Source organism: Eumetopias jubatus, unplaced genomic scaffold (assembly GCF_037043125.1).
Source record: "Eumetopias jubatus isolate StellerSeaLion01/CBP00866 unplaced genomic scaffold, mEumJub1_p1.0 scaffold_2, whole genome shotgun sequence".
Lineage (NCBI taxonomy): Eukaryota > Metazoa > Chordata > Mammalia > Carnivora > Otariidae > Eumetopias > Eumetopias jubatus.
The window spans coordinates 134,329,248-134,357,176 of NW_028274808.1; the positions used below are offsets into that span (position 1 = coordinate 134,329,248).

The 27,929-nt window shown below is 37.5% G+C and overlaps 1 protein-coding gene across 4 annotated transcripts in view; it reads left to right on the forward strand.

Moving 5' to 3' along the window:
- Nucleotides 1-27,929, forward strand: part of WDFY3 (WD repeat and FYVE domain containing 3) — a 266,518-nt gene that overhangs the window by 172,942 nt on the left and 65,647 nt on the right. For 3 of the 4 annotated variants that reach the window (XM_088021121.1, XM_088021123.1, XM_028124201.1), the window contains 11 exons: nt 1,534-1,724; nt 2,977-3,129; nt 7,701-7,774; nt 7,860-8,021; nt 9,322-9,416; nt 12,838-12,958; nt 13,379-13,596; nt 17,337-17,572; nt 18,738-18,872; nt 21,683-21,862; nt 23,446-23,679. In XM_088021121.1, coding sequence (XP_087877247.1) covers nt 1,534-1,724; nt 2,977-3,129; nt 7,701-7,774; nt 7,860-8,021; nt 9,322-9,416; nt 12,838-12,958; nt 13,379-13,596; nt 17,337-17,572; nt 18,738-18,872; nt 21,683-21,862; nt 23,446-23,679 — 1,799 coding nt within the window. The remainder of the gene's footprint in view (nt 1-1,533; nt 1,725-2,976; nt 3,130-7,700; nt 7,775-7,859; nt 8,022-9,321; nt 9,417-12,837; nt 12,959-13,378; nt 13,597-17,336; nt 17,573-18,737; nt 18,873-21,682; nt 21,863-23,445; nt 23,680-27,929) is intronic. The other variant, XM_088021122.1, reaches the window with a different exon arrangement.

Sequence of the window (27,929 nt, forward strand, 5' to 3'; positions counted from 1 at the left end):
CCCATGAACTTTTTCCCTCTGTAGTCAGCACTCATCAGTGCTGACTACATACTTCTGTGTAATTTCAATTTCGCACTGCATTCAGGGATAGATGTAAAGACTTAGAAATACTGATGGTAATTGCATGGCTTGGTATAGCCCCTGGCACGCAGGAGTGCATCTGTTGTTTGGAAGTGAGCTAGAAATAAGAGCTTTGGCATATAAAGAGTGAATCCAGCTATAGTAAAAGTTAAAGCTGGTGGACAGTTCTGCAGAGCCTTATACCTGATGTATGCTTTAAAAAAGTTGACTTTTTTTTCGTTAGAGTCCTGAGACGTAATCCAGTCACGTCATCCAAAATTCAGAACCAGCCATTATATATTTAATGTACAAATCAGTACATAATATTGGTTCTTTTTTAGATTAACAAAAAGTTAGTGTTCTGTTGGTCAGAATCCTACATGTTTATCAGTCCTTGGCAATTTTTATTGTCTCAGTGATGTACACATATCTTAACTTTGGTTTTCTTCTTTAATCACATTGCATTGACAAAACAGTTTTCTTAATGCTAATGGCACATGGTAGTTTTTCTTTATTCAGTTCAGCAAGTATTGACTGAGCTCTGCTCTATGCCCTTTGCAAAAAATATAGCAGCACATGGTACAGTGAAAAGAGCAGTGAGTGAAGAGTTGAAAGATTTAGGTTCTAGCTCCTATTCTGTTACTGTGTGGCATTATGCCAGATATTTGAGCTCTTTCAACTTATCTGTAAACTAGCAGTGCTGGCCCTAATGACTTTAGAAGATAGTTTTCAAAATTTAGTACCATAATATATGCAAATGTTATGAATACTGCAAAGCACATAGAAATATAAAATGCATATTTTATTTTTGGAAAACTCAATCTTGATTAGTAGGCAGATGACATTCAAACTGTGCCTTTTTTTTAAAAGCAAGGTTAGGAACATAGATGCGCGGTTTTTTTTTTTTTTTTAGTGGACATGAAGTTAGTTCTAGTCCTCTCTTTCCACATGATGATACTCTTCTGGGGTCACTAATGTACTGTTACTCAGACTACGGAACTAGGAAAAGCTTTGAGGAATGGCCAGTGATGTGCCTGGCTTGGCTTATCTTGAGAATACTTGGTCCTTGCCAGGATGGCATCCCATTCCCCAATTCAGAATTAGAGTGCTGTTGGCTTCCCCAACAGTACCTAGTCAGGCATTCTCACTCACCTCAGAAATAAATTCCCAGGGTCTCTGTACTTTTCCTTTATGTTGCCCAAAGCTACACTGTCAGAACCTTTGAGCCTGCTCTCAGACCTCAGCCCTTCTCTACTCACTTCTTTACTCACAGCTCATCTCTGAGTGTAGCTCTTAGCATTTATTACTTTCCACATCCGACCTTGAATTTGTTTTTTCTGGGAATTTTTGTTTTAGGATAGAGGTGGTTTTTCTTAAAGTATAATTTAAAAATAACTAAATACTTCTTAAGATGATTTATTCAGTTCTTGTTAACATGGGGAATTTAATTATTTTTCACTGTCTCTTAATCAGGAGTAAGAACATTTGTCCCTAAGCCTGTTGCCACTACTTTGCAGTACATTGGCGGAGCGGCAGCCATCCTGGGCCTGGTGGCCATGGCTTCTGATGTGGAAGGGCTCTATGCAGCAGTCAAGGCCCTGGTTTGTGTGGTCAAGAGTAACCCACTAGCCAGCAAAGAAATGGAAAGAATCAAGGGCTACCAGGTTTGTTACTGTGAAGTTTCACCTTCACTTCTCTTAGCGTTAAAAAAAAACCAAACCAAACAAAAACAACAACTTCTAATTTTCATTGTTCATATTTTTTCCAACTCTGGAAGAATTATTTCATCCAAGTAAACTTTAAAGGTCACTAGTTTTTAGTAAAAGTAATGTATTTCAGGTGAGATTATGAATTGTTTATTTTGGCTCAAACTTTTTATCCTATCTCATCAAATCTCCCTTCTTAAGCTCTTAAATTAGGCTGTGTTATTTCAGTTATTCAGTGATTTCAGATACATTTGCTACTTTGGAGTTATTTTTCTCTATGGACATAATAAGAGTGAAATGAAATAGGGTCACATTGCCAGCTACTCTAGAGGCTGCCAAATCGGTGATAGATTCAGAGCTTTCCTCACTTTCCTTGTCTCTCCCCTCCACACCCGGTCATCTTTTACCACCCAATCCCCACTTACCTCGGGGATGTGAGAGCCACTATATAATACCTGTGCCATTGCTAATCCTGAAAACTCATTTGGGATTAAAAATAGGCAGTGTTCATGTATCCGCAACCTACTAGGTTTAGGCAGAAAGTTATTTGTCAGAAGAGAAACAAGTATGTGGAGCAAAATTAAATCCCTTGTAGATGAAGTATAAATGCCTTCTCTTATATTCGCTTCATTGGTAGTGAATAAACGTTTTACTATACTGTTTTCTGTAGATTTAATCACACTATTTTGGTAAGTGTTATTTTACAAAACTGTCAAAATGGTTATTGTGGCATTGCTTACATTTCGTGAAAATACACAAACCCTCTAAATGTTCCAACAATATGAGAATGACTGATAATTCTATAACCGTTCCAGAGAACATCATTCAAGCTTTTCATATTGTAATTATGGAGACTGTGGTGCAAAAGAAAAATCTTTGTAATAAAATGTTATGTGGAGAAAAAGTAAAAAATTATATGCACGTGATGACAACAAATTAAATATATGTGAATTGAAAGGGTTTATGTAGAAGATATTTTAATGATAGAGTGATGGGATTACCCTGGTTTTCAGATTTTCTCTAATGTTATATTATCAGAATAAAAATTTAGAAATCAGCTTTCTGGCTCAGGAATTGCTTTACACAGAGCTCTCCCGTGTGTGTGTGTGTGTGTGTGTGTGTGTGTGTGTGAGAGAGAGAGAGAGAGAGAGAGAGAGAGAGAGAGAGAGATATGATTGATCAATGGACATGTGGTATTGCTTTCTTTTAGTTGCTGGCGATGCTGCTTAAGAAGAAACGTTCCCTCCTTAACAGCCACATTCTCCATCTAACGTTTTCCTTGGTGGGAACTGTTGATAGTGGACATGAGACCTCCATTATTCCAAATTCCACTGCGTTCCAGGATCTACTTTGTGATTTTGAAGTATGTATATGAACACTAACTGGCAATATACAGTCAGTGAATTCGTTTCTTATTCTGTGTGTTGATAGAGTTAACTTTGATTAAACAATTTTTGTCTCTAGGATGTGTTTAAATTTTATAATTTTATGATGCTCCTATTAATGTCATTAGTAAAGTACAAAAAATAGGGTACTGATGGGGTTTCTTCTCCCCAAGGATATTCCAGTTTACAAGAGTGTAGAAGTGAAATGGTGTAAGGCATTTCTCTAACTATAGCTAATTTGCTCCTTCCTCTGGCATTGCAAGAGGCAAACATATTTTCATCAAATAATTCTAATAGAAATTTTTCCTCCATAAATATGAGCTATATTACACCTGAAATTTTGGTTAATAGTAAGTAGCTGCATAGTAAGCTATCATTTATTTTGTCTAAATAATAAGGTACCACTGAATCTCACATATCCCTTTTTCATTTAACTTCCCATTCACAGTACTTTGCGTACTCATCACTATATACTTTACGCACACACACATACACACTATATGCTTTCTGTCTGTATATGTCTCCCCTGTGGGGCTGTTGGCGTCATGTGTGCAGAGGTCATGTCTTCGTCTGTATCCCTACCACCCAGAATGGTGCCTAGTACTATGTGTTCGCTGGCCGTAATGTCTAGGCCGCAGCTCTTCTTCCTCATGACTACTGTAAGCTCTGTCTCGTCAGTTATTTTGAATCCCTAACAAACAGGCTGTATGCTCTAATTGCTCTCCTGGAACTTTATTTGAAAGCATATTAGCCGCCTGGCTCATACTCAGTCTTCAGTACCCACAGCTCGGGAGCAGATGCTGCAGTGTCTCCCTCCTTTTTTTTTTGGTTAAGATTTTATTTATTTTTTTGAGAGAAAGATGAGCAGGGGGTAGGGGCTGAGGGAGAGGGAGAAGCAGACTCCCCGCTGAGCAGGGAGCCCAACGCAGGACCCTGGGGTCGTGACCTGAGCCGAAGGCAGATACTTAACCGATTGAGCCACCCAGGCGCCCCAGTGTCTCCCTCTTTCTGCAGCTCCTGACTTGTCTTGCTAGCCTTCAGGCGGCAGTGTCCTGCCTCCTATATCTTTCTTACTACTTTCCCCATAATTTTCTGGTTCTGAAATTTTCATTATTTTTACATAAAAGTGTCCTATTTCTTTATCTTTTCTTACGGTTTTCTTTCCTTTAGGTTCTACCTCATCCTACAGCCTCATCTCTACAAAGTTGAGCCCCAAATCTGATCTCTAGCTTGACATCTGAATTCCACACTTAGTTCTCATCTCTTGCTCAACATTTCTGGGTTTTTTTGTTTTGTTTTGTTCTTTTAAGATTTTATGTATTTATTTGACAGAGAGGGAGTGGGAGAGGGAGACACAGGCCTCCCGCGGAGCAGGGAGCCCAACACAGGGCTCGATCCCAGGACCCTGGGATCATGACCTGAGCTGAAGGCAGATGCTTAAGGACTGAGCCACCCAGGCACCCCAACATTTCCGTTTTTATGTCCCAGCAACACCTAAACTGAACTTAACATCCTTCCCCAAATTAGTTCTTCCTTCTATTTCTATTAATAACACCACCATTTCCCTAGTCACTGAGGCTTGAAAAATCAACTTTCTTCTTCCCTATTTATAAACAATCTGAAATTAAGTCCTATAGACTGTACTTCCATATTTCCTGTAATTGACCTTCTTGTTTCTACTTTTACATCCTAGCCCAAGCCCCAATCATCTTTTACCTATTAGGATAACTGTCACTTTTTTCCACCTTTCCTCAACCTATCCATAGATCTTTTGACATTCTTTCTAAGGCATAATCAATACTAATCATTCACAACTTCCAGTGATTTCCCTTCCAACACAATAAAGTATTCATTTCTCAACCTGATATTCAAAATTGTAATATGCAAACCTCTCATTCTTTTAGAAAATACCTGTTGAGCGTCTTTGAGCCAGGCATTGTGTTAGGTGCTAATGATGTGAAAATAAGAGTCCTTGCCTCAAGGCGTTTAATCCTTTAGAAGAGAAGAACAAATAAATAGACCATTAAAAACTTGTGAAAGCACAGAGGTAGAAGTATGTAGAGAGAATTATGGGAGTACTAAGGAGACCTACTTAATCAAGCCTGGCTTTGTTTTCATCTGGAAATGGAAACGTTTAAATCATGGGTTATCTTTAGTTTCAGGTGTCTGATTAAAATCTAATACACAATCATCAGAAATTTAGTTGCTGGACAAATTTTGGCTTCATTTTAAATTACCTTGCTCACTTTATGGCATTATATAGCATCCCTAATTACTGCAAACCATAATTGTCTCTAAATACTTTTAATTCAACCTTATTTTTCAAACAGCACTTGACAGATATAAGTAAGGTAATGGTAATAGAATTACAGGCATTTTTTTTTTTTTAGTAGTTCGAGAATTTATAATATACATCTATAACAATTCAGCCTGTCTTCAAAGTATACTACTTTACACATAGTGTAAAAACCTTACAAAGATATACTTCGATTTCTTCCATCCTGTCCTTCATGCTGTTAGTGTCCAACATTTTATTTATTTATTTATTTAAAAGATTTATATTTACTTATTTAACAGAGATAGAGAGCACAAGTAGGCAGAGCGGCAGGGAGAGGGAGAAGCAGGCTCTCCGTCAAGCAGGGAGCCCGACGTGGGGCTCGATCCCAGGACCTTGGGACCATGACCTGAGCCGAAGGCAGCCGCCCAGGAGCCCTCGCCTTTTTTTTTTCCCCCAACATTTTATTTCTATATATTTATGATCTCCACAGTACTTTCTATATTATTTTTGCTTAAATAGTTATCTTTGAAAAGACAATATTAAAAATTCTTTTATACTTACCCACATATATAATACTCATGCCATTTTTATTCCTTTGTGTAGATCCAGATTTCCATCTTATTCTTCTAACTTGAAGAACTTCCTGTAACATTTTTCATAGTGCCTGTCTGCTAGCCTTAAATTTTCCCATATGAGAAAGTCTTTATTTTTTCTCTTTTGAAGGGTATTTTTATATAGAATAGAATTCTAGTTGACTTTTTAAAATTCTTTCTAATGCCTTAAAGATGTCCGTCACTCCATTGTCTTTTCTATGTTTCTTCTGCTTGGGGTTTGTTGATTTTTCTAGATCTGTGAATTTTTCATTTTTATCAAATTGGAGAATTTTTAGCCATTATTTCTACAGCTATTTTTCCTGGTGCTCTCCCTCAACCTTTTCTGGACTCTAGGTATACGAGTCTTAGATTGCTTGATATTTTCCCACAACTCACTGATGCTGTATCTAGTGATTTTTAGTTCTTTTCTCATGCTTGATTTTGAATAGTTCCATTGTTGTGTCTTCAGGCTCACTGAATTATTTTCTGCAGTGTTCATTCTGCTGTTAGTCCTATCAAGTGTAGTTTTCATTTGAAATACTTTACCTTTCCTCTGTGGAAGTTTATTTTGGATCTTTGATCACTTTCTATTTCTCCTCCTCATGTTCATATTTTTGGTTACATTCTTTAACATATGGAGCATTTTTTTTTAAGATTTATTTATTTAAAGGTTTGTTTGTTTATTTATTTATTTTAAGAGAGCATGAGTGGGGGGAGAGGGAGAGGAAGAGAAATCCTTAAGCTGACTCTCTGCTGAGCACGGAGCCTGATGTGGGGCTCTGTCCCAGGACCCTGAGACCATGACCTGAGCCAAAATCAGTGGTCTACCACCTAACCGACTAAGCCATGTAGGCGCTCCTGGAGCATATTTTTGATAGATTTTTGAAAGTCCTGATAATTCTATCACTTCTGTTGTTTCTGGGCTACATATAATAATTGATTTTTTACCTCCTTATGGATCATATTTTCCTTTTTCTTTGCGTGCTTGGTAATTTTTGGTAGTATGCTGAATTTTACGTTGTTAAGTGCTAGATTTTGTTGTATTCCTTTACAGAAGTATTGAACTTTGCTGTGGTATTGTAGTTATCTTTTTGAGGCACACTTTTAATATTTGTTAGGGTGGACCTAGAGTAACCTTTAGCACAAATTTAGCCCCACTACTCAGGTATTTCACTTCCTGGGCCTCTACCCAACTCCCTGTGTATTAAGAAGTCTGCATGCTCTTTGGTGGGAGTGCAAACTAGTCTCAGACCTTTGTAAGTTCCAAGAATTGTTTGGTGTACTCTTCTGCAGTGATTGATTCCAATTTTGGACCCCATATGAGATTCCAGTCACTCAGTCTTTGCCTTCGGGATGCAGCATTCAGTATTCATTCTATTCCATATGCTATGTTCAGTATTCAATAATAAAAGTCAGTCCTTGATTTCCAGGTAAGTTTTCTATACATTTTCCCTTCCCAGTTGTTTACTCTAGGAGGGTAATTTCCATAGCAATTACTCTTTTATAAACAGAACCAGAAGTCTTACATACAAGCAGTTTTATAGGGCTTCACCCTATATTATATTCAGTTAATTATATAGGTGAAATAAGTTCTGTGTGCTGCATTTATGTTTGTTGGATAATCATTTGGGGTATTTTTTAACCCTAAATGTACCACTATTCTTTATTTTTACTGTAGGTTTGGCTCCATGCACCGTATGAACTTCATCTTTCCTTATTTGAACACTTTATTGAACTGCTCACTGAGTCCAGGTATTAGTTAATATCTATGCAGTTAACTGTTCAATTATAGAAGAGATAATAGCATGGCCTTTATAAAGTCTTCTTTTTCTTACAGTGAAGCTTCAAAGAATGCCAAATTAATGAGGGAATTCCAGCTGATCCCCAAATTGCTACTGACTCTTCGAGATATGTCTTTATCCCAACCTACCATTGCTGCTATTAGTAATGTGCTGAGCTTCTTACTACAAGGTTTTCCCAATAGCAATGATCTGCTCAGGTAGTGAAAACTTCTGTTGTCTGTTTATTCACTAAAAGTACCAATGAGGTTAAAGTGAATGAGATGAATGTAATTGATTCTTATGCCTGTGTAATACCTGTAATGTTAGTATTCAGGATATTTGTAAGGCACAAAAAATATGCATGTCTCAGTATCTTGTCTTTATACAACAAAACCAGTTGTTGCCACTAGTGAATAAGAAAATATGTAGAACTGAGCCCAACAAGATTTTTGTCCTAGACATAAAAGTGTTCAGTATAGGAATTCTTGGTTCATCTTCCCTGAGCCCTGCTACTTCTCAAGTATATGTGCCCAAGCATGTGTGCGCGCACATACACACACCCCCTATTGTGGGTATGCCATCTCTTTTATGTATTTATTTTCAATCACCCAAAAAGGTGTTGTATATTCAACCTTTTGTATGATTGATTATTTTGCTGCTAATGAGAAGTGGCTGAAGGCATATTTATGGATTGTCTGTAGAAAAATATCTACATGGTAATTCCCATCTTAACTGGAAATGGAAGGAGAACGCTCCTTAACCAAAGTATTTTCCCAGTAGAGAATTGGTTAAACTCAATTTGACCACTTTTCCTGTAATCTCCCAGGTATCACAGGTGAAATCACACTGAGTAGAATATACCTTGTAGGCTAATCTCTAATCTGTGTAGCATGTAAATCACTCAGTTCTATGTTCATTTACCCTGAAGACATTTTTGTAACGTGGCAACAGATTTAAAACTGGAGTTTAAAAATTATTTTGGAGATTAGTGTTCGTTATTTAACAGTATTTGTTTAAAACTTATTCTGGAACTAATAATGATCACTTTGTTAAAATTATCACTGACACCTATCAAGTTTTTTGTTTTTTAAGAAAACTAAAACCCAGAGGTGTTAAGCTACTTGTCTCAGGTTATAAGATTAAACACTGATAGAGCCAGGATTTTAACATTACCTGTGTTTCCAAAACCCAATTTCTTCATTACTAGGCTACATATAGATAATGTTAGGACATTTTGATTTGGATCACACTGTTTGGTTCTTAAAACTATATTAAAGGACTCATATTTCTGGAGAAATATTTTGCCCTATGTTTTAAAACATTGTAACATATAACGTTAATTGCAATGGTCAAGGGGTAGTAAAATAAATGCAGTCACCTGGCGGCGTCACGGTAAAAAATTAGTTAAAACAAGAAGTACTATTTTTTTCGTTTCTTTGTGTTTTACTTCTTTTGTTTGTTTGTTTGGTTTGGGGAAAGAGAAACCTGAAATCTGTAACTTTTTTCTTGTATTTAAAGGTTTGGCCAGTTTATTTCTTCTACTTTACCAACATTTGCAGTTTGTGAGAAATTTGTAGTTATGGAAATAAACAATGAAGAGAAGCTTGATACTGGTGAGTCAAGAATGGAGCTTGAAAACTAATTACTATGCCCTGTTTTCTGGCACAATTTAGAATTATATGTGATGCTGTTATATTACTTCTCTCCTTACATTACTTTTCATGGTCTTTCACAGATGTATTTGTCTTAAGTCAAGCCTGTACAGTATGCAGAAATACAGAATTACCTATGGAATTTAATAGGGTGTGAATTTTACTTAAAAACTAAAATCTTTCCTGGAGATGGGTAGAGAGATGGGTGAAGTAAGGAGGATTAAGAGTACACTTAACCTTGATGAGCACTGAGAACAATGTGTAGAATTGTTAATCATTGTACACCTGAAACCAATAAAATACTGGATGTTAATTTTACGTAAATTTGAAAACAAAAACTCTTAAAGCAGTAAAAAAAGAGAAGTCACAGGGATGAAAGGTACAGCATAGGGAATAAAGTCAGTGATATTATAATAGTGTTGTATAGTGACAGATGTAGCTACACATGTGATTGGACATAGCAGAACATATATAGTTGTAAAATCACTGTGTAAAAAAATTAAAAATAGAATAAATTAATTAAATCTTTCCTATCATAGAGGATTCCTAGCAGTTTTCCTTTAAATAGCAAACTATTCTGTGATTTTTGAACATTGATTAATTTTTTAAAATACATCTTCAGAAACAGATACTTGCTATGATGAATTATATCTGTATAACTTACTTTCATTTTCCTATTAAATATTTAGTAGTCAGTGAGGGAAAAAGCATTTTACTAGAATCATTTTATGTAAGTATAAAATAAAAATAGTCTCATAAGTTTTCAGATTCTGGGCCCATGATAACCACTTTTTTTTTTTTTAAGGTTTATTTATTTGAGAGAGAGAGAGAGAGAGACCATGAGCAGGGGGTGGAGCAGAAGGGGAGGGAGAGAGAATCTCAAGCAGACTCCGTGCTGAGAGTGCAGCCTGATGACATGGGGCTCAATCCCAGGACCCTGAGATCATGATCTGAGCTGAAATCAAAATTTGGATTCAGCTGACTGAGGCACCCAGGTGTCCCCACCTTTTTTTTTTTCCCCCAAACTTTCTTCATTTGGTACATATTTTTCCCCCTCTTTTCTTTTTCCTTTTATATGTTCTAGGATAGGAGATTTGTTTGGAAAACATTGAAAGAACCTTTTAGATTGACTTGTAATTAAATTCATAATATCTTATATTTGTCAGCATTATTTACAGTATTATCCTGTTACTTTATTCCAAAATCATACCACGTAAATGACTTCCCTTGGGCCACTGTTCACATGGACAGGAGGAGAAGTAATACCGTTGAATCAGTGCCTCACAAAGGTGTTCTCCATGTTGACTACACCATCTGGGGCACAGCCTCTCTGGTGCTTCATGAATAAGAATAGAAAGTGTTATAATCATGTTTTTCAAAAGAGAAGCTAAGATTTGGGAGCCTCGGTGATTTCCTGCAAATTATAGCAGAACATAAGGCTGCTTCTGACCACTCATCTACTGCCTACTCATTTGGAACAATGTTGATATTTCCTTGGTAAAGCAAATTAGCAGTGGATGAAAAGCATAAAGATAAAATCAATGTATAACACTTACTGAGTGCTTAATATCTGCCATGCGCTGTTTAAGTGCTTTTTATATTCTTGTAACAATCCTATGAAATAGGTATTATTGTTATCCTAGTTTTACAAGGGAAGAAACTAAGGCCCAGAAAGATTAAATAAAAGGAATTTACCTGAGATCATGCTACTTGCATTTGAACCCAGGTAATCCAAACTAACATTGTAAGCTTTTTAACCACTATGTTTTACTACCATATGCAAGGATTATTTCTTAGCTCTCAATTAATTAATATAAGCCAAGTAAATAGGTATTAGCGAAAGTCCTTTAAAAATCTCAGAAATATATAACGCTTATTTCAAATATAAAAAAGATGTAAGAAAAGTATTTCTCTAGCCTCCATATTTCTTGCTGGCTGTTGAATTCAATTAGCACAACTAGTGTAAAATTTTCTTTGAGAAGAGCACAATAGTGGAGATGTATAAATTGCTAAGTTTTTCTGTTGATCTGGCAAGTTAATGAGACTAATATTCTCATCACTTCATTGCCATTTGAAATAATAAAGTCAGAAGTACATTACTGGTCTTGTTAGTATAGGACATTTGCTGTTTATTTGATATGGACTGAAGACTATTAACTATAATATGATCTAAAAAATTAAAACCGTAGTTTTTTTTATTTGAAGTCATTTATACAGCATTCAGGATACACCTACAAAAAATGACTTGAATAATAATGCTGAATAGCAATATAATAGTGCAAACTAAAATAGCATAAAAGGGTAGTGCAGTGTGGAAGAAAACATCAGTCTGAGTGGGAAGAAGTTAAGCTAGAAATTCAGAGTTTATTGTTTTACATTATATTTGAAAATTAGGGGAAGCAAAACTGACAGTGAGAAAACTAGACATAAGTCTAAGGAGAATTTTTCGTTTCTGTGTGGATCGCCATTTTACTGAAAAATAATTAAAAAGGAAATAATTGAAGTAATCTTTATCTCAATTTAGGTTGTATGGTATGTTTTTAATAAAACAACTTATAAAATACTAGTCTTACCTCCTTGAAGAGAAGGGAATCTTGAGTTCCCCTTGGTAAGCTTGAAGCACCCTTCCCAGTGATTAAGGCACAAAATTAGCAGTTTAAAAGACAACGTTTAAAGGTAAAAAGAATCCCTTTCCCAAGCAAGTAAAAGCAAATGACTGTGGTAAGTCAAAGTTTAGCCTGAGCTTCAATTCTAGAATAAAGGAAGGCATAGGGATTGTGACTTACAAAGCCATAGCCCATCATGTCAGGCCTGGACCTCGAACTCTGGGCCATGGATGCCCAGTCCTGTGTGCTTCCAGCACTATCCATTGAGAACCATAAGCTTTCTGTTTTCTTCCCTTTCTTTTCCAGTTTCTCTGTGCATTTGTGTGCCTTTATCGCTCTTCTATGCTATTTAACTCTAAGGCTCCTTTATGTGTTACATTTATTGAATAGTTTATGCTTCCTATTTTTCATTTTTAAATCTGGTAAATTTAACTGTTTATATCCTTCAAAACGAAACTGGAAATTAAGGATTTGGATTGTTATTTTTATCCATGTGACTACTTTCACTCTATTGGTAGGGGGTAAATATTATGTAAGAAAGGTTTACAGCCTTTTATTACTTGTTTAGACAGTGTCAAATATAAATGAACAATTTTCAGGATTCTAAAGAGAAGTGAGTTAATGAACCATTTTGCTTGTCTACTTTAGTGGAAAGTACTCCTAGAGAAAATATTTTCTAAAAGATGTATTTTTCAGTGAGATTTCCTCGGACAGTGTTGTATATTTTATACTGTGTTATTTACTAAGGCAGTTTAATGTATATTTTTTCGTTGTAGGAACTGAAGAAGAGTTTGGAGGTCTTGTATCTGCTAATCTTATACTTTTGAGGAACAGACTTCTAGATATCTTGCTAAAACTAGTTTACACATCTAAAGAAAAGACAAGCATTAATTTGCAGTAAGTAAAATTTTCTTGGAATTGATGGTACCAGGTGCTATTACTAGTTAATTCATAGTAGAGAAAAGAAAGAATTACTATTGACTTTTAATAGATTTTTTGAACCTGCAATTTATAGTATCTTGAGAACAAAACCTAGTCTTTTTTTTTTTTAAGATTTTATTTATTTATTTGACAGAGAGAGAGACAGCAAGAGAGGGACCACAAGCAGGAGGAGGGGGAGAGGGAGAAGCAGGCTTCCTGCGGAGCAGGGTCCCAGGACCCTGGGATCATGACCTGAGCTAAAGGCAGACTCTTAACAATTGAGCCACTCAGGCACCCCGAACAAAACCTAGTCTTACTTTTTTTAAATTTTGAGTCTTAATCTTTGAAATTAATGTTCTGTTTTTGTCTTCTTAATTCATCTGCCTTTTTAAATAGAGCTTGTGAAGAACTGGTCAGGACACTGGGTTTTGACTGGATTATGATGTTTATGGAAGAGCACTTGCATTCCACCACAGTTACGGCAGCCATGAGGATTCTTGCTGTGCTGCTGAGTAATCAGTCTATCCTCCTCAAGTTTAAGGAAGGACTCAGCGGTGGAGGGTGGCTGGAACAGACAGATTCTGTCTTAACTAATAAGATCGGAACTGTATTAGGTATGGGACTTAACATCAGCTGCTTTAAAATAAGCTCTCTTGTACTCTTGTATTTTGTATTGAAGTCTGATCAAAGCTTATACTCTTCAGTTTATCTGACAGTCATTAAGAATCATGAGTTTTTTAAAAAGATTTTGAGAGAGAGAACAAGTGAAAGGGAGAGGGAGAAGCAGACTCCCTGCTGAGCAGGGAGCCCAATTTGGGGCTCGATCCCAGGACCCCGAGATCATGACCTGAGCTGAAGTCAGACGCTTAACTGATTGAGCCTAACTGACTGAGCCACCCACGTGCCCCAGAGTCATAAATTTTGATGAATGATGAACAAATGAATAAAAAGCTTAGGTTCAAATTTGGCTTTTTAAATTACAAATCAAACTGAAGTCAGACAAAGGATATTAAAGATGTGAAAACTCAAGGGAATTCCTTATGATCTTTTTGTTCTATAATTCCCTTTCTGATCTATAAGTAGGTAATTAGCAAATTATTAAAGCTAAATTAATAATCAGTATTTTGAGTGCTAATTCTGTACCAGTTACTAAATAGTTTCATTTTCACAATAACTTACTTTCACAATAGTCTCATGAGATATAAATAACTGTCATACCCATTTTAGAGATGAGAAAACCAAGGCATAGGGATGAAGTCGCTTGTCAGCTAGGAAGTGTCAAAAGTTGAATCCAGGTCAATTAGATCCAAAACCCATGCTTTTAAGTTATGTTATATTGCTTCTCAAGTATTTAAGCTCAAAGTTTTAGCCAAAGTTCCCTGTTGTCTGCTTGCTAGTTCTATGCTGTTTTCAACATGGAACTGAGCATTTACGTAATACTAGAAAATTATAGTTTCCTATGTTAGATTCATTTGAACTGCTGTATTTCTGTTCATATTAATGATCTTATTTTGGAAATATATATATTTAAAATAATGTTTTTATTGAAAATTATAGTCATTCAATTCTTAAAGTATTTTTAATTCAAGCATTTTAAAAATATATTTGTCTTTATAACATTACGTTTTAAAATCATATGTAATTGTATTCTGGAATAAGCATCAAGAATATATGTTTGCCCTTGTCAGTTAGGGATCCAAATTGAATATGTAATTTATCTGTAAAAAAAAAAAATATATAAAAGCATCACTACCTAGGTGCTGCCTGCACTGCTTTCCCATATATCAAAGAAAATGATAGGAAGACAGTTTTTACCACGTAAGATTATTTTCTTGTTATTTCACATTGGAAAATATCTGAAGAAAGGAATTCACTGTGAAATGATTTCTCAAGAAAATTGTTGGCTTTAAAATGCGTATTCTAAATTGTCATTATATATATTTCTATGATCTAAAAAAAAAATCACTGTTTTGCATTGACCCTAGGGGAGGGATATAGCCTCCAAATGTTATTATTATGAACAGTTTGGTAGCAAGGGATTTCACTTATTGACCTTAATGATAGCTACTAGGAGTGAATGTGAGTTCTGCTGAAGGTGACAGTTCTAAATGCCGACCGCACTGCTTCTCATTGAAGTACAAAACCACAGTGATGATAACACCTAAGATTCACACAGCACATTGTGGTTTGCCAAAGTCTTTTAACATGTATCATCTCATTTGGGCTTCATGATTCTGGAGACAGGTATATATTTTATGGATATAAGTTATATTTTATAGGCAATAAACCTAATAAATACAAATTAAGGATTAATTTCTCTAATTAGGAAAGTAAGACTGTTAAATGCATAAGGTCTCTGGGTCTGATGGTGATAGTGTTTCAGTAACTGTCTTCTAAGTGTTAATCCTGTTCTTTTGTCTGTCCTGTATCACTTCAGTAATATCAGAAAAAGTGCTTTTTCCACATCTGATCTTAGAATTTATTTGTCCTTCATTGATACCTGCTTAGAAGTTGCAATATGCTGCTCTTGTTCTGAAAGAGAAATCTAAGTTTAATTTAATTTTGATTCAATTTAATTTCCCTGAACATCTGTGTGGTAACACACATACGTGTATTTGTATACATACGTACATATATATATATCTCATATAATTTGGTTCTATTTCTCTTTGATGTGATGAGCAACCTAATGTCTTTGAATGTTTTATTCACGTTTATTAGTTTTTGTCAAATTTTTCTTTATAAAATACCTTCAGTGTAGCTGTTACTTGAATCTAAATTAAGGCTTAATTGTTATACTAAGTTTTCCTTAAGATTAATTATAGGGAAAAATATAGTGGGAGAATTTAGAAAGGAAAATAAATGCTGGTACTGGTTTTCATTTAGGACCTGCAATTTATTCAAAATTTATTTTCCTGTTTAATATATAAAATGCCACTTTGTGTCTTCTGACTTGTTAAAGCTCAAGACTTTTTTATACTGAGAACTTCACTTAGAATTCACTATAAGCAGAAATCACCAGTGTCCTAATGCAGCCAGACTTTCAGAAATGTGGTGATGTCATTAGGAAGGCCAAAGGAGACAGTGCAACTTTACAAACTCTGAGATAGAGACATCAGGCTCAAGTCCCAGTGCCACCTCTCTTCAACTTGGTGACTTTGAACAAATTGCCTATTTTCCATGTTATAAAAAGGATCATAGCAATTTCTAGCTCACTCACACGTTCATTGTGTTTGAGAAATGAGATGATGTATGAAAGAGGTTGGTAAATTGCTCTATGATTTTTTAATTAGAACATACTTCAGAAGATTAATTCACATCACGCTAAGCAATTGGTTAGGATGAAATCCTTAAAAAGCTAGCTAGACATAAATTTGTTTTATTATTATAAATAGTAGCAAGTATGTGCTCACTTCATCCTAGAAAAAACAAATTGGAAGAAAAAAAGTGAATATTCATTTGAAATAAAAATTGCCTCAAAGTAAAAATCAGTCCTTCATCTCTTGGTTGCCATTCACACAAGTTTTACATTGAAACTCTGGCCAACGTTTATTCTGTGCCAAGCGCCGCACTAGGTTTGGGAAGGCCAAGGAACTGAGCGAAAGAACTGAATGTTCGAGTTGTATCCTGATTAGTTCTATAACAGAGGGAGCGGCATTGATAGAAAGGCTGATGCTGTGTGAGCCACATCAGTCAGCACTGACCCTCTCCTAGTTGAACTGTGTTTCTTGGAAGAGCCCTGCATGCTCAGACAGCCCCAGTTACAGCAGGCTCCCATTGCTATCCCAGCGCCGGGCAGCTTTCCAACAGAATTACAGATCATGTTGTGAGGAAGGATTATTGTGCTTATTTATTTTGTCTAGTCTCAAAACTTGTAGATAATTTACAGTTAACTAGTTTAACAGGATCCAGGGCAAATGACATATATTAACTAAGTATAGTTAATTATAATTATACGCTAAATATAATGACAGCAATTTTCGTTTTTTAAGATACATTTTTGTAGCATCCTAAATTTTGGCTGCGTTTTGAATTTTACTTTCTTAGGGAAATGTTAGAGCTCGTTTGAGGGCATTCTTTTAATGCATAGAATTTATATTACCTCTCATATCTGATCGTCTCATGTATTTTTCAAGACCTGTTTTCTAAGAGAAAGGCTTGCTGAAATCAGAGATAGTAAAGGAGAACTTTTAACTGGAAGATTAATTCAACAATGGAATAGCTAATTGCCTGTATTAATATGAATGTTCTGGAGAGAAATGTCACATATACTGAATTACTCCTTTCTTTGTTAATACAGCGTGACAATCAATTATTCATTTTGTACTTACTGTTACATTTCCTTTCCTCTTAGGATTCAATGTGGGCAGGAGTGCTGGCGGGAGATCGACGGTCAGGGAGATTAACCGGGATGCTTGTCATTTTCCTGGTTTCCCAGTTCTTCAGTCATTCCTTCCTAAACACACTAATGTCCCTGCTCTCTATTTTCTCCTCATGGCATTGTTTCTGCAGCAGCCAGTTAGTGAGCTGCCTGAGAACCTGCAGGTCAGTGTGCCTGTCATCAGCAGCCGATGTAAGCAGGGTTGCCAGGTAGGAATTATCTAGTAAGGCGTAAGTGTAATTATATGTGCCGGAAAAATCACCGTATGGTGATGGGTTACTCTCAGTAAAACCAAAGGGATTCCATCCCTTTCTCACATTTAGGATTTGATTTGGGAAGAAAAATCTGAAGATACTATAGAAAACGTTCACAAAAAGAAGTCCTTTTTCCCTATTTGGTCTTTTTTTTTACTCTGTATGATCCTGTATGTGTGAAGACTGGGTGGTATTTGGATGGTAATCTGAAGAATTCGAGTTATGTGATTTTATCTAGAAATATGTCATTTCTGTAGAACTGAAAATAGAGTGGTGTGTATACCATGAATTAATTGGATAGGATTCTTAGTACAAGTTCTGATTACAAAAGTGTTTTTAATTTCTTAAGGATAGATGACATCCACTTTAGGAAAACACTAAGGCTTTATTTGAAGACTTGTGGATATCTATATATAGCTTATGTTTGTGGCACTGCGAAGACTTAGGGATTTTTAAACTCAACTACTGTACTTCCATCCTAATGTCAAATGCTAATTCAAATCAGTTCTAGTAATTGACAAAACCTTTTAAACGAAAACAAAGTCTGTACCCTTACATTAAGTCAGGATTCAGATCCAGCCTTAACAGAGTTTGGTTGGTTATGTAATTTTTCAAAATAAGCATGACACCATAGTCATAAAATGTTATATAAAACAGCTATGAATAAGTCTCTTAAACTGATTTTTATTTCGTCAAATCTTATCTGTATGTAACCTAAAAGTGAATTAGAACATTGCCAAGAGAGGGGAAATAAGTGAGTATGCTTTTTTAAAAGATCCTGCTTAAAATCATCAGTCCTATAATGTCATCTCCTGGCTAATTAGCATGTATTTTCTTTTTGTTTTCATAGAGAAAAAAAGTAGAAAACAGTGTTTTTAACCTGGGTACCTAAGACAGGATGATACATAGTATTCTCTTTTCTTTATAAATGTAAAAATTTACAAATTTTCAAAATTTAGGAGGGAGGAATGCTAGGTCTCTCTCTCTCTCTCTCCATCATTGATCACTTTGAAAAAACCCTAATTAGTCTCAAAGAAGTTACAGAATATTAGAACTTGTGAGGGTCTCTAGCTGAAAAAAATTGACAGTGGCTAATCTTCATTCACTTTGACCTCTGTAGTTTGATTTAGATTCCATTTGGACATTTATCTTTGGAGTTCCTGCCTCCAGTGGAACTGTGGTCTCTTCTATCCATAACGTGTGCACAGAAGCTGCCTTTTTATTATTGGGGATGCTCCGCAGCATGCTGAATTCAGTAAGTTTACAGAAATACTTAAACCTGCTGATACTTCCTCCTGCCTGTCATATATTCTTTTTAAATAGAGGAATCCTTAGGTAACATGACTGTTATTAACTGCACGGTCTCTGGAAGTTCAGCCTCTCGGTTTTGTTATCTCTGCTGTAAGGATGGACTGTGTAGTTGATAAGACCATGGACTCTGGAGCCCTGCTTGGGTTCAGATCCTATGTCTGGTACATAAGACGTGCTAACCTCTATGTGCCTCAGTTTCCTCATGTATAAAATGCTGGTGATAAAGAGAACTGATCTCTTAGGTTTGCTATGAGGATTTAATGAGGAGTTAGTATATACACAAAGCACTTACAAGAGTGCCTGGTATGTAGTAAGTGTCTTGTAAGTGTTAACTGATATTATTAGTGTCATAAAATGTATATTACAATGTATACATGTATGTAACGAATATATATTATTGTATATGTCCTTGCAATATGTTATTTGAACTTTGAAAATCACTTTCATTTAAAGGTTAAAAATGTATTTGTGTTGTATTTGTTTTTGTTTTTACTATTCTAATTATTTCTAACTTAGATATGAAGAATTGAAAGACTAAGTGACAAAATGTATGTTCCTATTTATCTTACAGGGATACTGTGAATAATAACTTAATTTGCTTACACAATTTAAGATCACATTGTAAAAGGAATTACTAACCAGACTCTTTGGATCATAAGTACTGGCGAACCTGATTTAGTCAAAACTATTCCTGTGTCATCTTAGAAAAGAACATTACTATTGTATTAATTTAGAATGCTTTGGGACTCTTGTTTCGGCTCCTTTTCATAAACATAAAAATCTAAGTTAAAAAAAAAAGTCACTCCCTGGGCAAGTATCAGAAGATCGGTATTCTTCATATATATTCTTTTTTCCTTTTTTTTTTTTTTTAAAGATTTATTTAGTGCACTTGGGTGGCTCAGTCATTAAGCGTCTGCCTTCAGCTCAGATCATGGTCCCAGGGTCCTGGGATCAAGCCCCGCATTGGGCTCCCTGCTCGGCAGGAAGCCTGCTTCTCCCTCTCTCACTCCCCCTGCTTGTGTTCCCTCTCTCGCTGTGTCTCTGTCAAAAAAATAAATAAAATCTTTAGAAAAATAAAAAAAAAATAAAACAAAGGTTTACTTATTTTAGAGAGAGAGAGTGCAGGAACGGGGGTGGGGGAGAGGGAGGAGCAGACGGAGGAGGAGAGGGCAGGCCGACTCCATGATGAGCATGGAGCCCAACTCCAGACCAGAGATCATGACCTGAGCTGAAACCAAGAGTCAGACACTTAACCAACTGGGCCGCCCGGGCGCCCCCTTTTCCCATTTTTATCATCATCGTTATAGCTGTAGTATTGCTCTTAAGGAAAACACGCTCCTGTGTGTCTCCTCTACGCCCAGTATTCTGCTCTGACACCACTTCACGTCTGACACTTCTGGTCACCAAATACGTGGGAGTTTTGACACACTAGCTGAGTGTCCGATGGCTCAGTTCAGTGCCGATGCTGTCTACCTGGAGGTAGCCTCAGTCCCTCCCCCAGCACACCAGATGCCAGTCACAAGTCCACATTGTGACCTGTGCTCCTGACCTGCCAGTTATAGATTGAAGGTTCCCACGACTCGGGAAGACATTTTATGTACTAGATTACCAGTTTATTATAAGAGGTGCCTCAGCAACAGCCAGTTGGAAGAGATGTGGAGGGTAAGGTAAGATGGAGAAGGGCACAGAGCTTCCATACTCTCCACCTGCTGTTCTCCCAGCACCTTTGTGTGTTCACCAAACGAGCAGCTCTCCAAACCCTGTCCTTTAGGGTTTTTATGCAGGCTTCATTACATAGACATGATTGAGTCATTGGCCATTGGTGATTGAACTCCATCTCCAGCCAGTTAGGGGTGCAGAGCTTTATTTTATTTTATTTTTAAAGATTTTATTTATTTGTGAGAGAGAGAGCACAGAGGGAGAGAGGGAGAAGCAGACTCCTCACTGAGCAGAGAGCCCAGTGTGGGGCTTGATCCCAGGACCCTGAGATCATGACCTGAGCTGAGAGCAGACGCTTTAACCGACTGAGCCACCCAGGCGCCTGGGGTGCAGAGCTTTAGTGCTGAAAGTTCCAGCCCTCTAGTGATGTGGTTGGTTCCCCTGGAAAGCCTCCATCTTTAGGGGCTTTCCAAAAGTCTTATCATTAACATTAACTCAGCCTGTGGTTGAAAGGCATTTGTTATGGTTAACGAAAGACACCCTTTATGGCTCTTCTTGCTTAGGACATTCTAAGGGTTTTAGTAACGCTGTGCCAAGAAAGGGATGGGACAAAGACCAAATATGTATTTCTTATTATAAATCATATCACAGTTGCATGTGGTTGAAAGCATTGTTCCTGTCATTTTACATATGACAGTATGAGGCTCAGAAAGGTGAAGTAACTTCCCCATCTTTTATGTTACTCTTAACTCTCACGCACTGGAGGGTGGGACAGCTTTGTGGATAATACAGCCACATTGGCAGCAACTCTACTCATGTTGATAATGATAAATAATCAAAATTACTGACTGAAGTTACTGAGCTGTGAGTACACCAATGAACAAACATCCTGTCAGTTTCTAGGAGTACTGTTTTTGTTTTAGCTTATTTCTAGATTTGTTTTTGTATATTTGCTCATGTATGTGGTTCCTAAGAGTTCTGAACCATGAACATCTCAAGTTTTAGAAAAGTAGTGAGTAATGGATTTTTTTTAAAGCAATTTTTAGCAGTGTGAGTTTTTCTAACATATTATTTCTTTTCTTGTCCCCATGACAGCCTTGGCAATCAGAAGAAGAGGGATCTTGGCTCCGAGAATATCCTGTGACCCTGATGCAGTTCTTTAGATACTTATATCACAACGTTCCCGACCTGGCTTCCATGTGGATGAGCCCTGACTTCCTGTGTGCATTAGCAGCCACAGTCTTCCCCTTCAACATTCGCCCTTACTCAGAGATGGTAGGAAAGGGGACAGGGCGGGGGGCAGGGGGGTGTCAAACTGGAAATAGTCTGCTTCGCGGTTAGCAGGATTTTCTTCCCAGTCTTTTAAGCTTCTGACCAAGTTAAAGCCTCACCTCTCAGTTATTTTCTGGTGTCTCCTCCTCACACTCTCCTTCTGCTTTCCCCTAAAATAGCAGTGAACCCTGCTTCCTGTTTCATTTACTGTATTCTTGCAAGTCCCTGGTTAATCACTTCCCTCTCCAAGTCATTGTGGACCCATTTCTTACTTTACGTGCTTATAGCTGTGTCATTGTGAAATGTATCCAGGTTACGGAACTCTGGTCAGACCAAATTTGTCTCCACTTTATTTATCTCAGGAATTAGGCATCTGCTGGACTTAGTCTTTACAAATTAATTATAGGAGTGGTTGTCTTTATACAAAAGTGAAATCTGTGTCTTTTTCGTTTAATCTTTCTTACTTTGTTCAGATTTTATTTTTTATATTTTTTTATATTCTGTACTAATTTAATAGAAAATTATTAGACTATAATCATAGGTAGTACAGGTACCTCTTCTGTCCTTTAAGACAAAGCCCCCAAAACAGTTATTACTCTATATACTTTGGAATTTCATGATGTTTTCTCTTATTTCCACCACTTACTCTAGGGTCTGGAATAAACTACCTTGTTCACACTAATTTTTCTTCATGTATAAAGGTGAAAAGCTCATTATAAAACTGTGGGGAATTCTAGGAGAAAGACAAGCAAAACATATGACCTGGCTTGTTTCTAATTTTTTTTTTTTTTAAGATTTTATTTATTTATTTGACAGAGAGAGATAGCGAGAGCAGGAACACAAGCAGAGGGAGTAGGAGAGGGAGAAGCAGGCTTCCTGCCGAGCAGGGAGCCCGATGTGGGACTCGATCCCAGGACCCTGGGACCATGACCTGAGCCGAAGGCAGATGCTTAACAACTGAGCCACCCAGGCGCCCTGTTTCTAATTTTTAAATCCTAAATTTTTTGGTAAAAACAGACCTTAGGTATCATTTCAACATCTTTTCCTTGTCAGCAGCTTATAATCTGTCTTCTGGTCCTTCTTTTTTTTCTGTTGGCTCAAAGTTGGCTCTGGTTTTCTCATTGTTTTGTTTAGTTATCTGGGGTTTTTTTAATTTGCAAAAATGGATCAGCCCTTAGGTGCTACCATTGTGCCAGATCTTTATCTGAAATTCTGTGACATTTGACTTCTCAGTAGGTATATTTCAATATGCAAATATAGTCATTCTCATCATTTCATTTATTTTAAGTTCATTTATCCACAGTAGAGATAAAATTCAACATAAAAACAGATACATGGTTAGTGGCTGGTCAGCTTAATAGTAGAAAGAGCATGTGTTAAGTAACTGTGACTTATGGTTCCCAGTTGCTACCTTGAAATGAGAGTCAAATAAGCAAAGTGAAGTAATGTATTGGATAGCTTAATATGAGGTAAATGTTGAAGAAAAGTACTGTTGCTGCTATAATTTGGTTTTTAGGAAACATGGAAATGAAAATATCACATAAAATCAAATACGACTAACATATATTTCTGCTTGATTTTACCAGGTGACTGATCTTGATGATGAAGTTGGATCTCCAGCAGAAGAATTTAAAGCCTTTGCAGCAGACACAGGGATGAACAGAAGCCAGTCAGAATACTGCAATGTGGGCACGAAGACCTATCTGACCAATCACCCAGCGAAGAAGTTTGTTTTTGACTTCATGCGGGTCTTAATAATAGACAACCTCTGTCTTACTCCTGCCAGCAAACAAACTCCACTAATTGATCTTTTGTTGGAGGTAAAGACAAAAAAATGCATTTACATCTCTTTTGTGTAGTTTTTCTAATTAGAACATTAATAACCAAGCACATTTGATGCCAGATACCTTTCAGGTTTCATATTCTTCTGGGTTGTACAGGCAGAACATATCACAGGCTATGGAAATTTTTTTTTATCTCAGATGTGCTATATCCCCTAATGGTTTATTTCTCTCCTTTACATTCCCATAAGCATATCCCTAATTCATCCTTTCCCTAGGCCAGGAATTGACAGACTCTGTAAAGGGCCAAATAGGAAATATTTCAAGCTTTGCAAGCCATACGGTCTCTGTGACAGCTCTTCAACTATATCATTATAGCCAGACAGCAGCCATTGACGGCACATAAACAAATGAGCACGGCTGTGTTTCAGTAAGACTTTGTCTACAGAAACAGACAGAGGCTGGATTTGGCCCCTGGCCTCAGTGTGCCACACTTTCTCTTCACACAGCGGCCTTGTCTCCTCAGCGTACAACTCCCTACTCCGTCCCTCATTGATCTTATCGCTCTTGGTGTCCTGTGCAGCTTAAGACATGGTGCATTGCACATAGTAGGTGCTTAATATGCACTTACTGAATTTTCCCCAAGGCAGCCACGTTCTGGTTGCCTGCTATTTTAGCTCAGACTGCTGTAACAAAATACCGTAGACTGGGTGGCTTAAATAACAGACATTTGTTCCCCCAGTCGCAGAGACTGAGGCGTCTGACATCGGGGCGCCGGCTTGGAGAGGTTCCGGTGCCTTCTTCCTGGCCGCCAGATGGAACTTGCTGTACCTGCTGTACTCCCGCATGGCAGAGAGGGAGCGAGCGAGAGCAAGCACACGCGCACGAGCTCTTGTGTTTCTTCTTCTTACAAGGGCACTAATCTTCTCCTGGGCACTCCACCGTCATGGCCTCATCTGAACCTAATTACCTGCTGATGGCTCTGTCCCTTAGTGCCATCACATTGAGGGTTAGAGCTTCACCGTATGAATTTGAGGGGACACAGACATGTAGTCCATTGCCCTTGCCCATTCTTCTAATAAATGATATGAAAACGCTGATGCACCAGAAAATGAGCCCCATGTGGCCACACTGCTGGCTCTAGAAATTGGTCATCCCTGAAAACCAAATTGGTCATTCACCTACAAAAAATCGCAAAAGATCATAGAAAGAGAATTTAATATATGACGAGTTGCCTGTAGATTCATGTTCTTTTGGTCACTTCATATGAGTAGGACCATGCAGTCAGTCCCTTCCAGGGCTCTGGAAATAATAATGGTCTCTGAAGAGTCAGCGCAGAAGACTGACTGCTTGTCTCTCTGGGGAAGTTCCCACATGCTTCCAGCCGTTTGGCATCTGAACCTGCACTTTCTCTGCTCCCTCTAGTGGCTAACACAGTTAATTTTTTTATTTGAAACCTTAAAACCACAGGAGATATTATCTCTTATTCCTGTGAAAATATCTCTGCTCAGTCAGTTAAAAGAAATTGCTAATGTAATTCAGATACCAGTCATGCTGAGCCTGTTAACCAGGGCCACAACGTTTAATATTGGCAGAAAAATAGTCGTTATCATCAGTAATTCATTTGGTAGGGTTTAAAAGCATGCCTGGTAGAGCTTTTCCTCGTTGAAAACTTTGAGACGCAAGGTGGCTAGTATCTTAGTGTATCGGGTAGGAATTTGAAGCACTCTGTGCAAAATGAAATGGTGATCAGAACATAACAGGATAATAAAGTTCAAAAGAGGTGTGTGCAAAAAAGCATAACTGAGCCAAATAATAAAATACACATGTGTGGAATATATGGGGAAATATATCCAGTAATGGCATTTTCAGTCTTGTAGGAATCCTAATAGCTAATTCACTAGCCATGGATAAATGATAATAATTGTCTTTTATTTTGGTTTTCTATATTTTTCAAAGAGAAGGTTTGATATAACATGTATTAACCTTGAATTAACGTTCTTATTGTTGCAGATAGTAATTTGCCCTACAGTGTAATTGGGTCTGATTGCACTGAGGAGTCAGGGGTGGCTAGGGTTATATTTCAGGGAGAAGCAGGGAATGTCAAGATTGAAACTCCCAGGTAGATTATAAACTCCTTAAAATTAGTGACCATCTTTCACATGTCTTTTAATCTCTCACAGAATTAGTACAGTTTTATGGTGTGTTCTTTTCTGTATTTTTAAAACATTTTAACTATACATCTTGGCAGTTCTTCTCAAACAGGAAGATATGATGCCGTCTAATAAGAGAGATACACATTGGCTTCTAAAAATTAACTTAATATTTTGAGGAGCTTCAACTCTACTACATCCTCTGTACATAATAAACGTATCGCACTACGTGTCTTCCTATGGTGTAAAAAAATAAATGGCAAGCATATGATTTTGAATGTTGGGATTATGAAGTCTTTATCTCTGAAGAAGTTCAAGAAGAGAATTATCCTGTATATTTGCCGTTTACCTACATGAAGGACGGGGTTTGAACCAACTGATTTTCAGTTCAGTATACGTGAGGCAGGCCATCTTCACCCTTAACGATTGTTAGAATCTCACCACAAGATTATCTACTTACTTGACTAGATCTACCAAAGAATGTGTGAAATTATCTTTATTAGCAGTTAATAAAAATAAGATTTCCATTCATACAGGCTGACCAGAGTGTGACACTGAGGCCAAGTGCAGGGGAGACAGTGTGGCTTAATTGAAAGGGCATGGGTTTGGGAGTGAGAAATAACCTGTTTTGAACTCTGGCTCTGTTATTTATTATATAAGCATTTTCATATCACGGAGCTCAATCCATTCTCTGGGAAATAATCTATATACTGTCTCCCCTGCATGATTTTTGTGGGAGTTAAACATAGGTAAATCACCAGCGAAAACTGTCTTGAGAAATTAAATGTGTGCTGGGGATAGCTGTGTGACCTTGGCCACTCTTGAGTTCTCTTCAGCCCTTCTAGTTTGCCCATCTTTCAGAGGGTATAAAAATAGAACGTGTCTCTCTGAGGGCTGCTGTGAGGATTAAATGAGATCCTACATTACAGTTCCTAACACGGGACCTGTGGCACGGAAGGCCCCCTCAGAAACTGCAGTGGCCTACGCTGGCGTCGGCCCAGCTGTCCTGTAGCTCATCCCCCTCCCCCCCCCCGGGTCTGCTGTCACCACCAGGCGTCACATGGAGGGCCCAGGGACTTTGTGGCGCATGAATACCACCATGGCGGCAGGAGGAAAGTGCAAGGGAACAGATAGAAAAGGTTTTGGCTGTACCTGCAGGAAAGATAGTGTGTGCTTGTCTGATGCCGTAAGTACTTTTCTGGGGTCTCTGGAATTCATGACCCTCTGTTCCAGCCATCTTCTAAGAGACCTCCCCATTCATAGCAGCGTGCAGCCCACCCTGGCTGACCGTAGGGCAATAAACAGACAAAAAGTGGGAAAAGGGGCCAAAGAGAGCTCTGTAACATACCTGAGAGAAGAGGTCAGCTAAGAGGAATACTTCAGCCAGAAGGAAGAAGCTCAAAATCCTCTTCTTTGAAGGGCTTCAGCCCATGACAGAAACTACAGAACACCAGAAGTCTTCCTCCCAGAGCCGTGCTGCCTCAGTGTGGGCAGCAGATGCCCTGGGCTCTCTGGCCTGTGCACGCGAGGATTCTGCACGGCGTCTGCAGGCTGCAAAAAGGAGGCTATGATTCTTTGAGTACTGGTGCTGACTGGCCTCACTGTTTCTATAGGGAAGACGCCTGACAGCCACAAGCCAGAGCAGATCATAGTGCTCACGCTGTCCTCCTCCAGCCCTGAGCTCATCCCAGTTATCTGGTGTGGCCAACCAGATTTATCTAAAAGATTGACGAGGAGATTGTAGCAGAGTTGTTCGTGTGCATTTGTTAACTTCAGTATGGAGACTTCTAGTAAAGCTGGAAGAGTATGGTATAGCAGGTGAGGCCATGAACTTTTACCATCAAAGAAACTGAGGTTTGAATCGTAGTTGTGACTTAACCACTCCAAGCCTCAGTGACCTTATCTCTGAAATGGGGTGATAGTATCTACTTCAGAGAGAGATTTTTGCAGATTGAGATAATGTACCTAAAACTAAGCACTGTGTCTGGAACATAATAGTCCATAGAATGTTTTTTTAATAAAACGCCTCTGAGACAGCTGTGCATGCATTTATAGTCTTAAATCCTTTAAAAGTTAGGCTACAGTAAACCTCAGCAAGAACATTTAAACTCAGCAATTAGAGCCAATAACAAGGAT